This window comes from Orcinus orca, chromosome 6 (genome assembly GCF_937001465.1).
Source record: "Orcinus orca chromosome 6, mOrcOrc1.1, whole genome shotgun sequence".
Taxonomy (NCBI): domain Eukaryota; kingdom Metazoa; phylum Chordata; class Mammalia; order Artiodactyla; family Delphinidae; genus Orcinus; species Orcinus orca.
The window spans coordinates 38960621-38978645 of record NC_064564.1 but is presented as its reverse complement, the minus strand read 5'-3'; the positions used below and the strand labels follow the sequence as shown (position 1 = coordinate 38978645).

The following is an 18025-nucleotide window of genomic DNA, read 5'->3' as shown; positions in this document are numbered from 1 at the left end:
AGTTTCTCCACTTGCTTTCAGCCTACCCGCCTGTTCATGTCTTTTTCTGGTTTCCTATCATCTCTCTGAACTGGGAGTAAACAGGACTCAAATCTTCCCAAAGTATGTTTATAAACAATCTCTGAAATTCATCTAGTCAGGATTTCTCAGCCTTCGCACTATTAACATTTTTGGACCAGATATTTATGTTTGTTGTGGAAGGCTGCTCTGTGCACCAGAGAATGTTCAGTGGCATCCTTGACCTCTACTCACTAGAGCCAACAGCAGCCTCAATCATGATGTCAAAAAGGTGTCTCCAGACATTGCCAAAAGCCCCCCTGGGGGGCAAAGTCCCTTCTGGGTGAGAACCACTGATCTAGTTCCTTGGCTTTAAATACTATCTATATACACACTGGCAGCTGTATAACCTGTCTATAGCCTGAACCTCTCCTCCAACTGCCTTCTCATTATCTCCAGTTATATATCTAATCAAGTACATCTCACTTAACACATCAAAACTAGACTTACACTCCTCCCCATATGTACCTTACTCACCTTGCTTGACATCTCTCTTGTTCTTAACCTCACACTTTTATCCATCAGTAAAACCTACTGGCTCTGCCTTCAAAACATACCCCAAATCTGACTACTACTTCTTACTACCTCCATTGCTACCAATCCAGCCCAAGTTGGTATTATCTCTGAGATACTACCTCTTAACAGTCTCTCAGCTTCCACCCTGGTTCCCCTAGTCCAATGGTTTTCACCTGGGAACTTGTTAGAAATGCAAATTCTCCTCCAACCCTAGGACTAGTAAATCAGAAACTCTGGGGATGGGACACAAAAATTGCAGTATTAAGCCCTCCACATCAAACACCTGCCCCACTTACCTGTCCCCATCTCGCCACAGTCCCTTCACCACTTTCTCCCTAGCTCACTTGCCAGTCACACCAAACTCCCTGTATTCTACAAACACACTCAGAACATTCACATTACAGGGTATTCTCATTAGTTGCCCCTCTTCCTGAAAAGCTGTTCACCCTCCCACATATTCCTCAAGTCTCTACTTTAATGTCACCTTCTCAATGAGGCCTTCTCTGACTACCCTATACAACAAATAAAATCCCTTCGTCCTGAACTAACACTCTGCTTAATTTTTCACCAAAGCACTTGCCACCACCTAACAGGGCCATATATGTGTTTTGTTTACTGTCTCGCTACATTCTACTATCTAAACCCCATATGGACAGACTTTATTTACTGCTATACACTTTGAGCAACTAGAAAAGAACCTGTTACTCAACAGATGTTCAATAAATATTTACTTTGAGTCAATGGTTGCCTATGGTTGATGAGAGGAAAGATATAAAGAAGTTGAAGAGAAACACTTATTGTTACCTAAGTAACTGCCAAGAAAATTTCAGAGCAGAAAACCAAACAAAAATCCCCCAAACTGTAAATGATGAGAGGGACAGAATGCAGCAGTTGACAGTTCAGAGTATATCAACTGGTTAGCAAAGTTTAGGAAGACTACAAAACTGATCCCAGAGGGCATGGTAGGCTTTATATAAGCCAAAGAAGACAGATGAAATTCCAGAGAAGAGAATACCATGTGCATTTACTAAGTATAGTTTTCCCCAAGTGTGTTCACTGGATATAGCATTACCTTAAAAAATAGTTAAGTAAAAAGGACAGCAGAGGATAGGACAAAGCTGTATTAAACAGGTTTCTTTAATGCAGGACTTCTTATTGACTTAACGTGTTTAATGTTAATAGAGTATGCAATATTTCCCTGCCTTAACAACATAACCTTTTTTTGTTTTGCACAAGGACACAGACATGCGCCCTAGCTTCACTTTTATCACTAATGTTAGTGACATTCTTATCTGTCCTAATTTGTTGTAACTTGCCTATTAAATTAACATAGTAATAATGTGTCCCCAAACAAAAAACTCCTTTCATTACTATATTTAATCCAAGTCTGAAACTCCAATTCTGAATACACAGAGGCCAGCTGTCATTTATCTGATTTGCTGCACTTTGTTTAGGATCACAAATATTCCACTTGGGAAATAAAATCCTGAAATGTTATTTTCACCACTCTATTCTTTATTCACTTTGTAATAACCCAATATAAGAACAATTTAAGTCTGTATTATTTCAAGAGTTTTTTTAATGCTTTTGAGAATTTTAAGAATTTTGAACTCCTGAACTAAGATAAACATATTAGAAACAAACAAACAACAACAAAAATCACACCAGAGCAACAACTAAAAGGTACTTAAGAGATCACCCAGTTGGGTGTGCCGCACAGGCCTTACCACCACTTTCAGTGAAGAAATCATGATGTCCTGACTCAAAAATAACTAGTCAAGTACCAAAAAGAGCAAGCAAAGCCCAGGCCACCTGACTTCCCAGCTGGCTCTCTTTTTAACACACAACATAGTATATATGCACATATTTTGATTGAGGAAACAAGAAGTTAATGAAAAATAATCTCAAGTGTAATAAAATCAGGTAAACCAACTCCAATAGTCTTTAAAAGACATGGTTAGAGAAAGTAAACTGAAGACACCTTTTTCTTTCTACAAAAAAGGCAAGACAAACAAGTGTAAAAGCTAGAGATTTATTGTTATTTTGTGATTAATAAATTGTCAAATTGGTTATGACACTATCCCACACTGTATACCACCATATTCGCCAGTACAAAAGTTTTTAAACCATACTGAGGCATAAGGCAGAGAGAGCAGACACATGAATATCATCCTTAACAACTTCCTCTTAGCCATGCCTCCATCTTGACCTTTGTACATGTTTTTTTCCAGGGGAAAGTGTCAGAACAGTGCATGAAATGGTGGGCAACCTGCCTCTTTACCTTTTTTAATAGCAAGCAAACTTACAGAAGTAATGGAATTCAACTTGTATTTCCCCTTGATTTTACTGGTCTGAATTCACTTTAGGTTACTTTAACATCCTTTAACTGTACATGAGAGAATATAATGACCTAAGAGAATACTGAACCAGAGTCAGCCAAATACATTACTGACCCCAAAGTTATGTTTTAATTGGTCCTAAAGGAATGTACCACCCCAATAGTTTGAGAGTTAGGCAAACAGAATTTCTTTGGGGAGGGAAGAAAAAAGCTGTGGAACAGCCAAATGTACTCAACATTGTTAAAACGGCTCTTTGTTTTCACCCCTGAAAGATACTTCTTTACTACACTATATGCACAGAAATCCTAACAGAATCTTGGTTGCCAGTATTATTCAGGCTGGCCCAATCCAGGATAGATCCCCACCCCACCCCCAAAATTCCCCTCTCTCAGGCTCTGAAAAGCACAATATTTAACTATTTCTTAATAGAACTACCAAAACACTTCAGAAACAAGTGGCTCACAAATCATTTTAAATTCATGTATTGCCTGTGCATAAGAAAAATGATAAACCCAGAAGACAGTTCTATTTTTATATGGCAATTAAAAATAACTGAAACATCAAGACACTTTCAGTGAAAGCAACATTTCAATTACAAATTGTAATGCCTGTTAAACTACCTATGGGAGAAGCTGAAAAGTCCTAGGCAAATGCACTTTTGGGTTATACTACAGTGCTCCTTCAGTATGCACAAAGATTAAGGTAATTTACAGTCAATCTGTGAATGTTGAGACAATGTTACATCATCTTGTCTGTACAATTAAATGTCCTTAAAGAGATAACCAGAATCAGCTTTTCTACTATATTTTCAACAAACCTGACTAACAGGTACTTTTGCTGAGATGTGTATCAAAGATGCTGTAAGATTCTACACAATTAGGAAATACTCAGCTTTAAAGTATTTCCTTATCTTCACTTTTTTGGTTACAGATGTTTTTGCTCAGATGATCTATTGCAATATGTTTCTAGAAATGCAGTCCCAAATGTGCATACACATTCTGTATACAAATAAAGCAAAAACTGTCAGTAGTATAAATCTTACAGCATTTTTGTTTGCAAAACTACATGCCAAAGTCACTATAAGCAATATTGTACCACAAATTACAAAGCGCAAATGATTTGCTTCTTTTTAATGCTTTTATTCTACATAAATTACTACCATAGGCTAATGTTTAAAAAGCAAATAAACTGGACAGATGCAGGACAAAAATCTGTTCACCCAACTATAAAAGGTGATATGTTTTTTAAAAATTACAATAAATGCAGAAGTGGTTGATGCATGCAGTAGCCTTAAATGAAAAAGCATTGATTCCCACTGTTCCAGGAAAAAACAAAAAACAAACAAACAAAAACACAGAGAAACCCACACATCTTACTGCACTCCACCTTAAAATGCATCATATTGCGTTTGTTTATAACAGCACAGAATTCCAGGAGTCAAAATGAAATAAAGCGGGTATTTTAAAGATTTAAGAGCCGTTATCAAAAATAAATTACATTTTTTCAAGATACAGAAATGCTGCTATGATGGTTGAGAGCCCAGTAACCTTTCAATAGCCGCATTGATATCACCTCCTGTGGCTATTAGCGCTTGCAAGTTTGCTTCACGGTTCAAAAATCCCATTGCACTGAGCTGTTCTAGTTGCTGCTGAAATCTGACTTCTGGATTCTGTAGCTGTTAAAGAAAAACAAACAAACAAAAACTCTAAGGAAAATCAGTCCATGTCACACCTAAATAATCTTAAAAATTTTAATTGCTTTTTAAAATAACATATGCTAGACTACTGACCTATAAAAGAACTGGCCTCTCTAGAAACATATTCAACATATTTAAAAGTTCAATTAGCACTTTATTTTAAACAATCTAATTTATACCTAAACAATGATGTCAAAGATCATGTAACTCTGCTTTAAAAAAAAAAAGCTTAATAGACTTCAACCATTACTTAAGAAGCTCATGAACATATATAGGCAAACTTTAAAAAGTATGTATGCAAATAGTTTAGAATTAGATTATTTATTTTGTAGCTACTGACCAATTGGGTAATTATAAAAGCCAGTGTCCTCATGTATAAAATTCTAAAGTTCTAAGGAGGCTTAGAATGTAGAATTCATTTCTGTATCAGCCAATCAAGTCTTGAGAAAAGAGTCCCAGTTTCACATGCACAGACTACACTTCTGACTGTTCAGCTCCACCTCCTTTTCAGAAATGATATAAGACAAAAATACATAAATGATCACTCAATTCTGGGCAACCTGATAATGGCGAGGCCTGTAGATTGTTCAACTTAGATAACAATTTGGCCTAATACATGAAATCGTTTTTTCTTATTAATTCCAAGAATATTTACTGAGCCAGAAGTTATGCTAGGTATCGGGAATACAAATTCTTTATAAGATAAAACTCTGACCTGTTTTTATTGTATTTAATAAGGCTTAAAATAAAAAAACTATGCTGTATTTTCACCACATAGAAGTTTAAGGACAATCTACTGTAATAGGTTTGAACTGGGAATCATAATGGCATATTCTTAGTAAATAAATGATTCCAGATGCAAGAATATTAGGCATTCACATTTTTTAGCCATATCTGTGAGGTGTATATATGTAACAAAAGTTACCACAGGAGGCAGTAAGTGGGTGGGGTGAGGTAGTTAGGAATTCTTTTACATCAAAGCACAAAGATTAGATAGAATTCAGGAGATACTGAGAATAACCAAGTTTCTATTCCTCCCTGACAAACTTATAAAATATAACCTATTTCAAATAATTTTCAAACAGGGACTGCAAAAAAGAATGCATTTTTAAAGGCAACTTTCAAAAATTAAGGCAAAGCATTTCTTCCCTTCAACTGTAACGTTTCCTTTAGTGTCCAATATAGTACCAAAGTTAACCATTTTTGTAATGCCTGCTTTTTAGAATCAATTAAGAATGCACTTTTCATTACAGGCTAAACCAAAAAGATGGCCACCTTCTTTTCTTTTCTTGAAATTTCTAAATTTCTAACATTAAGAAGAGCAGAAAAGAATCATTACCTGAGGATTCACTCCAGCAAGAGCCTGTAGCATTTGTTGGATAAACTGCTGGTGTCCAGATTCGGTGGTTCCTGCTGTGGGACTTGGGTTTTCACCAGATGCAGAATTAGAGCCACTGGTTCCTGAAGAGCCTCCAGTGCTTCCTAATGCCCCCAGGCCAGGAGTAAACCTAGAAAAAGCGTAAATTGTTAGTAAACCTAAACTCCTGCAAAACAAGAGGCCAGACCAGGCCAGCTGATGGTAAATCAGTTACATTTCAACAAAGTATTAGCCAAGTTATCTTCTTAAAATAACCATTTTTAACTTTGAAAACTCTGTCTTAAATAAAACAATCTCAACCAAAAAAAGGCACGATGGCATTAAGTCTGAAATTCTCAGAGAAAAAAAAACATTGTGCACTTTCATAATCTTCCCCAAACAAACCTACCCTGGGATGAGGCCGGGGGCTTCAGTCGCTAAGGTCTGTAAACCCTGCTGAATCTGTAACAAGGCCTGCATTGCTCTAGGGTTTGACATTGCTGATAACGTATCAGGATTCTGCATCTAAGGAAGAAAGAAAACCAGTGGTTACGAAGGAATTAAAGTCAGTGAAGGTAAAATTTAAATGTTTTCTTTGCTACGCTTCTTGAGAAAATCTAATACCTTACTCCTAGAAACTGTGAATCCATTATTTCTTTACCAAAATAAACACAAGCACCTCCTCTTTGACAGCAATCTAGTGTGCAAATCGTTACTTGACCTCCTCCCAAGTCCATCATGAAAGCCATTTTTCATAATGAAAGACAATCAGGAGCTCCTCTGAAAGCCGCAGCTGTTCCCCATTTTCCAACAGATAAAAGTATTATTTCTGAGAGACAACCTCCAAAAGCACAGTTTATATAACATGGTAATAATGGTGAAAGCCACATATTCCTCCTGACCAAGTGTTATCCGTTGCTGATGTAACAATTTTACCAGATACACTCTAAAACAATAGTTCCAAAGGTGAAGTTAATACATGTGTCCGGTTCAGCTTCCCTACTTCCAAATATACACCACATGACTAACCAAAAAAGATAGGCTTCCATCATTACAATAGATCAAGGACACTAACCTTGGATTATGGTTTACAGGCCTGAGGATCATTTGCATAATATTTAAAATCCCTCCCTAGAACTACCAGTTTCAAAATGCCAAGACTGACTTCTCTTCTTTTTAAATAATAAAATTACCATGGCCATCTCAAGTACTTCTCTAATAATAAAACCTTCTTTATATGACAACACCGACAATTTTAATCTTGCTAATTCGAGTTTGAGGAATGAGATCTACCCCTTGGAAAACAGGCATTCTATTAATTTGGAGTACCTGAAACATTACAAAGAAATCAAACATGTAAAATAGGATAGGGTAGCTCTTTCCTGTTACTAGAGATTAGTTAAACCATAAAGTGTAACACGACAATGAAGCACTTCAAAGTTAGTAAAGTGAAAGGAAATGGTTTATGGTATTAACGAAGCATTCAAAATCCTAAATCCTCAAAAGCAAAAACCAAATGGTCCTTTCCTCAGAATTTATATTTAAAAAATATAAGCAAAAGTTCAGCAGTGAAATGGGGCTCAATTAAGATCAAGCTGAATTCTCTGCAAATTGACAGCAGACTGTATTCTACATTTTGCTATCAGCCAGAGAAAAGCAAGGAAAATGTTTATCACCAAACTTTTTCAAGCAAATCATTACCGAAGATAGCTAGCATCTTTTCTTACTCACTTGTTGGAGGAAAGTTGGGAGCTGTTGTCTCATTTGTTCTTGAAGCTGAGGATTTCCAGCAAATAGGGGATTATTCAGCATCATCTATGGGGCAAGTGTTCAAACAATTTTAACTGGAAATATCTGAAACAAGTAATGTACCTTGTTTAATAGTCTATCTTCCCCCAAGTGCCTAATCTGGCACTTAACAGGGAGGAAGGTAGAACATGAATAAAAAAGGGAAGATACTGTCCACAAAAGGGATTGCCAAAACAAAACAAAAACAAGGCATCTTCTCTCTCAATGGGAATGGTGATTATGATAATGACATGCAATATCCTAAAAAATAAAAGCAACCATTTCTTTGACTTTTCCTTGAGTGAAGGTATTTGCCCTTGAAAGAAAAATGGGAGTAACTGGCATTCATGAAGATATATTTTCTGCTACACTGACAGAATAAACATAAGCATCAATACATGAAACTATACATGGCTTGCACAGACACCTCAACACACAAGTGGCAAGCACAGAGAAAATCCACATCTGGAACTGCTGTATCTACCTTCCTACTGCAAAACAGATAATATTAGGTCCAGAAAAATAACACCGCAGAACAGCAACCAACTTGCCAGAGAAATGGAGCTGCTAGGTAAATATAAGCCTAGGACTAGCACCGATAGATCTCTGGGGATAAAGTATTAAAATGCTTTAAAAAGACCTTAAAAGATGTAAATCCATTTGAGAACACGAAGATTAGCCTCTGGATTTCACCTCACTACCACCACAGATGAGAAAAATGGCATGCCTCCTAACCTTCAAATGGGTGTTAAGAGTTAAAAAGTCAGGGTCAATATTAACATGATGTTGTATACCTGAAAATAAGATTACAATACACGATCAGCATAACCAGAAACTAGTAAATTCTCATAGCTTCAAAAAAGACAAATTTTTATATCAGTTTCCCCAGATGGAGTGAAAAGTCAACTAACAATGATTTACTGATAGCCTATTTACCAGTCCACATCCAAAGTCTGGGGGGGTGGGGGAATGATCCTTGCCCTCAAGTAATTAACTATATTTGAGAGAAATTATATGTTAACTACTAGAAGTAGAGAGAATTCTTCCCTCCCTCCTTTAGTTTATCAATTGTTGCAAAGTAGATTAATTTCAACAAAATAAAGTAGGAAGAAGTCAGACAATGTTTTATGGATATACAGCATTTATTTCAAAGTGACCAATAAGTTCACAGTAAATAAAGTAAAACCTACTTGAGACCAACAAACCTGCTTCTTTAACGGCTCCAGTCAAATATTTTTTATTAGGAACATATATCAATAAAGTTATCACATTTATCTTTCAGGATTCATGTTATTTGAACAAGTGTGTCATCTTAAACTGATTCATTCCTTCTCAGAAAATTGTATCTCATTTGATTAGGATATTTCTCCTAATGTACCTGACTGTATATAACAACAGTTTTTACAATCAGACTTTTTTGAATACCTAAAAATCAAAATCAGAATAGAGAAACTACAAACTTTAATCTGCTGGTAACCAAAGTACATTGTAAGCATTTCTAACAACTGTCTATGATAAAGGACGATTCATATCTAGCTTTCTTTTGTCAACATTTTGTTTTAGAGTAAAAAAGCAGCATACAAAAGTGCTCAAGTCACTTTATAAATGTAAAATTGTTAGTTTAAATGGCCGGGAATGTGCTTGTTAAAGTCAAAATTTTAAAGCAAGATGCACATTTAATGCTTATTATTAATTAGCTAAATATACATTTAAAACCATACAAATAGGATCACTCTGCATACATATTTTCCATTTATTTTAAACAAAAGTACTATCACAGTAAGTTCAAGCATTTAATAGTAATAACTCAGTCTAATAATTTTCTTATGAATAAAACAGTATTTCATAAAACGTACCTACAATATACAAAATTTAAAGTATACAAAAAATTTATCTAAAAAATCTTTACTTCCAATTTTACAAATTTTAAGAGGACAGAAGCTGTTGCTGAGGATTGCAACTCAAAGGTATCTGCTATATACCTGAATCAACATGGTTCCAAATTTTAGAAGTATAAAAACTGTTTCATTTGACATAATGAAGAAAGTGATTAACTTTAAAAGCTTTTAAAATTCTGGAAATGGAAAGCGACTATAAAGGAAACTATTTCAAATTCCCAACATTCCACAGAAGGGAAGCCATTCTTAATAAATAGCAAATACAAATCACAGATGATCAAGGTTTAGTTCACATTCTCCAAGGTTTTTCAAGCCCAATGGTTCTTAACTCTATGGGTATATCAGAATCACCTAGGGAACTTGGGGGGAAAAAAAATTCAATACAGTTATACGAAAATTTCTCAGGACAGGGCTAAGAATTTTAATTTTAAAGTTCCCAAGGTCATTCTAAATGTCAAGCTAGGGTTGAGATCCACTCATTTTTTTAGTTATAGTCTGTTCAGAAACGTTAGAAAATGAATTATTTAATAAAGGACCAGTATACTAACTTTGGGTGAAGATCTGTAACGGAAAGAATGAGAATACTGTTCCCACAAATCTCTCTTCACCAATAGTAAACAATTTCAGGCTATTTTATAACTGCCATTTTGAACATGACTATTATTCAGAATCTGTGTGATCTAATAAATAAAAGTATCAAATGTATTAACACTTCTAAATCACCTTCAAGATTTACCTTACACTAAAGAATAGGCTTCAAAAGGGAGACCAATTCAAAACTTTTGTATTCATCTCCTATATCAACATATGTAGATACAAACTAAACCTGCACTTCTTTCTGAAGGGAGTGAACAGCAGAAATGAAGCTGTTTTAATTATATTGTGAAGTATTAATTTACTGTAAAGAAACAAACTGTCCAAAAAATTCGAGATGCAGTTTGCCTACTTTTCTAGTGTGTTAAGGCAGCACACACAAATGTGCCAAAATCACAATTATTTGATTAGGCCACTTCAATACACAGTGCTCAGTCCTTTATAATACAATTATAAACTCACCTGTGCAGCAAGGTCAGGGTTCTGGCTTAGTGACTGCATCATGCTTCTCATGTAGGGGGCAGACAACATGTTTTGCATAAGTTGTGGGTTTTCAGTTATTTGTTGCAACAAGCTCTGCATTCCTGGTGTGTTGAACATACTAGCTGAAAGTTTGTTTAAAAAAAAAAAGACATTTTATCAAGGAAAAGATACACAAAAGAAAGTTTTAAAACACATATACTGTGCATAATTTTAGCAACTGCAGATAAATACACATATTACTTATCAATTGAACTAAGAAAGAATTTTAAAACTAAGATCTCCAAAACTACACGCCCAACATATACCAATAAAGGAGGGTTTATGGACTTTAAACATTCTGGTTGCATTTATAGGAAAATCACATCTTATGGAAAGGCTAGGTTCTAAAAAATCAATTTAAGGCAAAAATTTGATATGGTAAAAATTACTACTGAAAAAACCTCATTAAGTGAAGAAGTCTGAGCCAACTTTTCCTCCAGGATCGCTTAATTAGAATCATATTCAGCACTCAATATATGTTCCCACTTAAGAAAGAAGGAAGCCTTCTCGCCCAGGCCTCCACCCCATTTTCACTAACTCCTGGCACTCAATGAATTCAACCCCAAATTAAGGGAGCTGCTTCTTACTTCAGTTTCCCCATCTGTAAAATGGGGTAAACAGTATCTACCTGATAGAGTGGTTTTTACAATTAAATTAATGTGTAGATGCTTGTTACTATTATTCTTTTTTGTAGAGAGCTATAGCTAAATTTACGTGAATTCAACATTCTTTGAAAACTAATTAATTTGTTCCACATATATCCAGATTTTCACCCGCTGGCTAGATATACTCAAACTCAAGTAAACTTACAACTGATTAGCTTTTTCATTTCCCTTCTGTTCTTACTCCACCCAGTGTAGTTTAATGGGCTCAAAACATGTGACTCTTCCAGCTTAACTTTCTAGTTTATTATAACTCTGCTCTTTTTCTGTAATAATTTTTGCTTTTCCTATTCTCTCATGTTATTTCAATTTAGGTTTCTTCCCCCCACATCCTAGCGTCCAAGGATATTCAAAGATAGCTGATAAACATAGCCTGCAGGGCAAATATGGCCCATGACCTGTTTTTGTACAGCCCATGAGCTAAAAATGGTTTTTACATTTTTAAATGGTTGAAAAGAATAATAATAATAAAATCTGAAAACTGTATGAAATTCAAACTTCAAGATCCATAAGTAACATTTTATTGGAACATAGTCATGCTCCCTCATTTATTATCTATAGCTCTGCACTACAAAAGCAGAGTCGTTTCAACAGAGGCTCCACGTGGCACTATCATACTGCTCTATACTGCTGTTCAGCATACCACAAATCAGTGAGTCAGTTATACCTCATGCCATACGAATCACTGGAGCATGCTGTTATTTCTTTTTTCATTACCACCGCATACCAATTATGTCAGAACAAGAAGAAAAAGGGGAGAATTGGACTATGAATGCCCTGCTTTTAAGGCACAGAAGAATATGGATTACTTTATCAAATGAGATGGCAAAACCGTATTTACTATGCAATGACACTAAAAGAATACAATACACTTCAACACTGCTACAACACTTATCACAGTATTCCCAACTCACAGTAAAGTCAGAAAAATACAAAATCTAAAATACAATTATCTCATCATAGCCAAACTGCTTCAAAAAATAAGAAATGAAAATAAGGCTGCAACCAAAGTTAGGTTCCCAAATGGTTCTTTTGTTAGCCAAGCAAGGAAAGCAGTACACTAGTGGTGATTAATTAGCATGATTATTTAAATCTTGACTGCGCAGCCAAATAAATGTGTCCAGAGAAAATAAACTTAAGACCATTAGCCTTTCAAGGAAAACAGTTTCTCAAGAGTTAAAGGACATTGGGCTCTACATCAATAATCAATTAAAAAACAATGCAGGGACTTCCCTGGTGGTCCAGTGGTTAAGACTCTGTGCTCCCAATGCAGGGGGCCTGGGTTCGATCCCTGCTCAGGGAACTAGATCCCGCATGCTGCAACAAAGATCCCACAAGTGGCAATGAAGATCCCACGTGCCACAACTAAGACCTGGCGCAGCCAAATAACTAAATATATTTTTAAAAATTATACAGAATATGAAACTACATTATTTTTTTAAAATGAAAATTATTTTGAGTAGTATTCCTTGCTTCTTGACAAATGTTACTGATACTGCTCAATTCTTGTATTTGAGGAGTCAATGTCAAGTTTGAAGTAACTGAAAAATTAGTTTTTATAAACAGTCTGCATGGACTAACAGGCAAAACTATTTTCAGAGTTGAGAGAACACTCATTTGGTACAACCTGAGGTAGAATCTGCTAAGATGTGCTACATCTGATGATGATAAAAACACATGTGGAGTATTAAAAGAATTACTTGGACAAAGATATAATGCTTATAAAGTATTTTTAATGCTTATAAGTATTTAAATGCTTATAAGGTATTTGAAGACTATAGTTAATCACTGTCTTATTCATCAGCAGGTACTCTGGAACATATTTTGAACTTTCACGTTATTCAACTGGTAAGAGTATCAATGATGAACTTCACTTCACTCCGGTGAACTAGTCAGTATCATGAACTTTTGTCAGAAATATGCTGACTTGCCCAAACACACAGCAGTTTGACGGCTTAACAGAGGTCAAGTTTTCTGGTTTTGTTTGTTTGTGTTTAAAGAGGTAAAGTTTTACTGCAATTTTTTTAGCTCAGAGCTAAGACTGAAATTCTTCTGAACCACTCGACCACCATTATCAAACAATAAATAAATGACTTTGGAAATTCCCTTTTGCTAAAGACTTGGTAATGTTTCTCAATGAATTCCCAAAATTACAAGGCAAAACAGCATTTATACGCCAAACTCATACTGTGGTTAAGTCATTCTGACAACAAATGAAATTGTTTGAATCACAGGCAATGTCAGGCTGCTTTATACATTCTCGTGCTGTCAAGTTAAAACAAGCAGCAAGTTCTCCATTCCCACAAATGTGCAGTAAAGATAGTTTTGAGCTCACAGTATTGTTCCAACAGCATTTTTTGGACCTCAGTGCAAGTGCAAAGAAATATCCACATTTTAAAATTCATTTAATTGTATAATTGAGGCACTACCACCTAATCTTCAATTGGAAGTGATTAATCTGTCATGACATGCTAAAAGCCAAAAAGAATCTAACAGAATCCTATAAATGCTTTCCAACTGATGAATATGCTACTATAATAATATATTTTGGGAATGAACACACATTTGAATGAAATAAGTAAAATCTCATTACCTATCAGTATTACCAGATGAACATTTGCAAATGATTTGCAACTGACAAAAGGAAACACTGTGAACATCAATTAAGCAAAATGTTATCCCTAAAAAGAATTCCATTCTTATCATTAGTTGATATGTGTAAGAAAATGTTATACCCAATTATTATTACATTTTTAATTCCATCAATAAAAGAACTTGTGGAACTTTGTTTTCTCTCGTAATGTAATACTTTTTTTTTTTTTTGGCCACGTCGCATGGCTTGTGGGATCCTCGTTCCCTGACCAGGGATCAAACCCACGCTCTAGGCAGTGAAAACATGGAGTCCTGGGCTTCCCTGGTGGTGCAGTGGTTGAGAGTCCGCCTTCCAATGCAGGGGACACAGGTTCGTGCCCCGGTGCGGGAGGATCCCACATGCCGCGGAGCGGCTGGGCCCGTGAGCCATGGCCGCTGGGCCTGCGCGTCCAGAGCCTGTGCTCCGCAACGGGAGAGGCCACAACAGTGAGAGGCCTGCGTACCACACACACACACAAAAAAAACATGGAGTCCTAACCATTGGACCACTGGGGAATTCCCTTCATAATGTGATATTCTTGATTTTGCCTCTTGGCCTGCAAAGCCTAAAGTATTATATCCCTTTGCAGAAAAAATTTGCTGACCCCTGCTCTAAGATTTCCTCACCTTCCAGAGTGAGCACTTACAGGGCAAAAGAAGAGTCACGAATTTCACCTTTCAGGTATATGAGGTGTACTTATGAATATATATGCATACCTAACTAACTCTGAAGAGTTGAGTAAACATTATAATAGTAAAAAAATATAATAAGAATGTTAAGCCATCAGGGTACATTCGTTTTTGTTGTTTCTTATTTTCCTTTGATGGAAATATTAACATGAAATCTTAAATACTGTATTAAGCCATTAAATAAAAAATCTGAGTAAGAAGTTGCAAAACCATTTTTTGTTTGTAAGACAAAGTTGTTACTACAGACACCACGCTACAGTAAAAAAACAATTCGCCTATCAGTGGGGAAACCCAATTAAACCTTTGTTGTCTCTGCTCTTAGACCTCTAAAATGTGAATAAAGCATCTCTCTCAAAAGTCTGTCAGTAAGAATCAAATAAGCATTAAGTAAAATCAGAACAGGATAATTCTTTTCCTTGTTTTAAACATGGTATTATCTGGATGTTTAGACTTATCGCAGTGATCATTTTGTAATCTATACAAATATTGTATCATTACATTTTACACCTGACACCTGAAGCTAATACGTTATATGTCAATCATACCTTAATTTTTAAAAATGGTATTAAATTTTTATAAAAACATTTAGTATTTTATCCAAAAACCTGATGATATCCACTGTATTCTATAAAGGAATATATACTACGGTGACCATTCTGATTATTTCCTCTCAGTAGTGAATTTTTAAAAATTCCTCATCCAGCATCTCATTTTTCTATTTCCTCTGCCAAAACATAGGTATCTTTTTAAACATACCTAATCACTCTCACCTTAGGGACATGGCTCCGTGCTTTCATTTCTTCTCATTTAAATGCTAACTTTTAGGACTAAAATCATCATTCTGGCTACTGATTTTGGACCTAATTCTTAGCATGTTAAACATCTGAATAGTTGAAAAGGATATCCACTTACTGAGTCTGGTCTACAGAAAAGTGACCAAAAGTAAATTCCTAACCTGCTCACACATCAGAATCTCTAGTAACTTTACACAACCACAGATCTTAAACTCCACTGTGGCAGATTCTGATCCTTAAGGTCTGAGGTTAAGACTTAGAAATCTGATTTTTAAACAAATCTGGCAGGTACTCTGATGCAGCTAGTTTAGTCCTGGTGTCAGGAGTGGATACCCACTGTCTTCTATAAAAGAACACAAAACTGGACTAAAGCCAAGGAAAATGTGTCCCAGTGATTAAGTACACAGGTAACTGTGTTACCCCTACACTTCATATTTCCTATGCTGTTGAAAGGAGAAGACAACCCACTTCTCCCAAACCATCTTATAAGAAGAGAAAACCACAAAACTGCCTCTGGAAAGCTTCAAGTAACCTCTTGCACTAAAATGCACACAAGTGATTAATACTAATTCTTATGTATTTAAGGCATCCTTAAAAAACAAAAACAGCACCTTGCAACATGAAAAGATAGTTCACAAAAGTTGTTCCTCATACACACACAAAAGCACTAAGGATAACAGTATAAGAAATGTTTTCATTGTCCAAATAAGTGAGAACAAAGGGAAAAAGTATCAGTTGTTATGAGCATACCTCCTACTCCAGGCCCCAAATTTGGCACAGTAGAACTCTGCCCGGCAGTGCCACTGGCAGCACCACTACTAGTGCCCCCCACGGCACTGGTGGTGCCACTGGAAGCTGATGAACTCTGAGAAGCCTGTGGAGCCCATGGATTGGGTAATGGATCTCTATTTTCTGTACGGGAAGGTTGACTACCTTCACCTGAGGATGTATTGCTCACTAAGGAAGCAAACGGATTGCCACCAAACTGTAATAAAAGACACAAAAATTATAAAGAATAAGCTTTTGTTTTAAATAACAGATATGGAACTTTTTGTTAATGAAAATTACATTCCTGCATATAAAGGCAACACTCAACCACACACATATTTATGTTAAAACAGGAGCCTTGGCCTGAGCCTCAGAGCCTGTGTTATTACCTGTTCTTGTGCAGCACTCAGCATTGGTTCCTGAATATCTGTGTACATGCGCCGTAAAGCATTATATCCCCCCGGGATGCTTTCAAGGTTGCTCAAAGCTCGGTCCTGGTTTCTCATCATTTCCTGCATCATTGCTGGATTCCTAGCAAGTTCCAATGTCTAAGAAAAAGATTTCCGGGGGGGGAAAAAGGCGCTGAAATACACATGAACTATTTTAGCTATTAACTGCCACAGTTAATTTCATAAGTTTTCTAATTCTATGAATTAGCAATCTTCAATATTTAAATCAGAAAATTATTCTGAATAATTCCTGTTGGAAATCACCTCAAAAAGCAAGCTAACATTCAAATAACATCAAAAGAGAAGCACTTTGTTATGCATGACTGTCCATCTCTTGAATTGGACTCTTTTTATTTCTTAAATCTGCAAAATAACTATTTACAAAAATCTTTAAAATACAGCATAAAATTCAAAGTTCAAATAGTTCGAATTACAGCTTTGTTGAGTTTTCCTGAACAAGGATTAGGAATTTTTTTTTTTACTTATAAATATGGCAAGCTCTTTAAATACAGAAAATTAAATAGAAAAAGTAAGTATATAATTTCTTAGCTAAATGAAACTTTCCACATACCTGTCTCATAATATCTGGATTATTCAGCATATGACTAATTTCTGGATTTCTCTGTATCAACTGCTGCATTTGTGGATTGGCCATAATTAACTGCCTCATCAGGTCAGGATTTGAAAGCATGCTCTGGACAAAGGGATTCTCCATGATCTGGACCATCATTTCAGGATTGGACATAAGTTGCCGCTGCATCTGGCTCTGTAGTTCAGAGAAGTTGGTAGTATTCAAACCCAAGCTACTCAGACCTGCAAGTCCTCCAAGCCCACCTAAGAAGACAAAGAGAAAAACACACATAAATGAAATTCAGAAGTTTTATCATTAATACGACTAGGCTAAAATATGAAGATGCAAAAATATTAACTGAATCAACAGCCTATTAACAGAAAACCATTCAGTTTAAAGCAAAAATAGAATTCCTATTACTTTCATAAGTACATGTTTAATTTCTATAATTCAGACTTGTAAAAAATGCATTCACTTTGATATTTAAGTATAAGTAATAAAACCAAATAAATATATATATCCTATGTGTAGTATAATACAAAAATATATTTGGTCTTTGTCCCTGGTTCTAGGCACAGACCTCCTAAAACCCTCAGAATTTCCTGACTGAAGGGAATGTCTTTTGTTATTTGTAACAAGCCCCTTTGGATCATACTTCATTTATGCTAATGATGTTTCTTAGGGTGGAGCCCC

General features: G+C 35.6%; 1 protein-coding gene across 2 annotated transcripts in view; it reads right to left on the bottom strand.

Annotated features, from left to right (window-relative positions):
* Window positions 1–2591: 2591 nt before the first annotated feature.
* Window positions 2592–18025, bottom strand: part of UBQLN1 (ubiquilin 1) — a 48821-nt gene continuing 33387 nt past the window's right edge. The window contains exons 4-11 of one of the 2 annotated variants that reach the window (XM_004285373.3): window positions 17333–17595; window positions 16702–16860; window positions 16295–16529; window positions 10708–10850; window positions 7697–7780; window positions 6375–6490; window positions 5948–6116; window positions 2592–4587 (exon numbers count right to left, since the gene is read on the bottom strand). In XM_004285373.3, coding sequence (XP_004285421.1) covers window positions 4435–4587; window positions 5948–6116; window positions 6375–6490; window positions 7697–7780; window positions 10708–10850; window positions 16295–16529; window positions 16702–16860; window positions 17333–17595 — 1322 coding nt within the window. In that variant the 3' untranslated portion in view covers window positions 2592–4434. The remainder of the gene's footprint in view (window positions 4588–5947; window positions 6117–6374; window positions 6491–7696; window positions 7781–10707; window positions 10851–16294; window positions 16530–16701; window positions 16861–17332; window positions 17596–18025) is intronic. The other variant, XM_004285374.3, reaches the window with a different exon arrangement.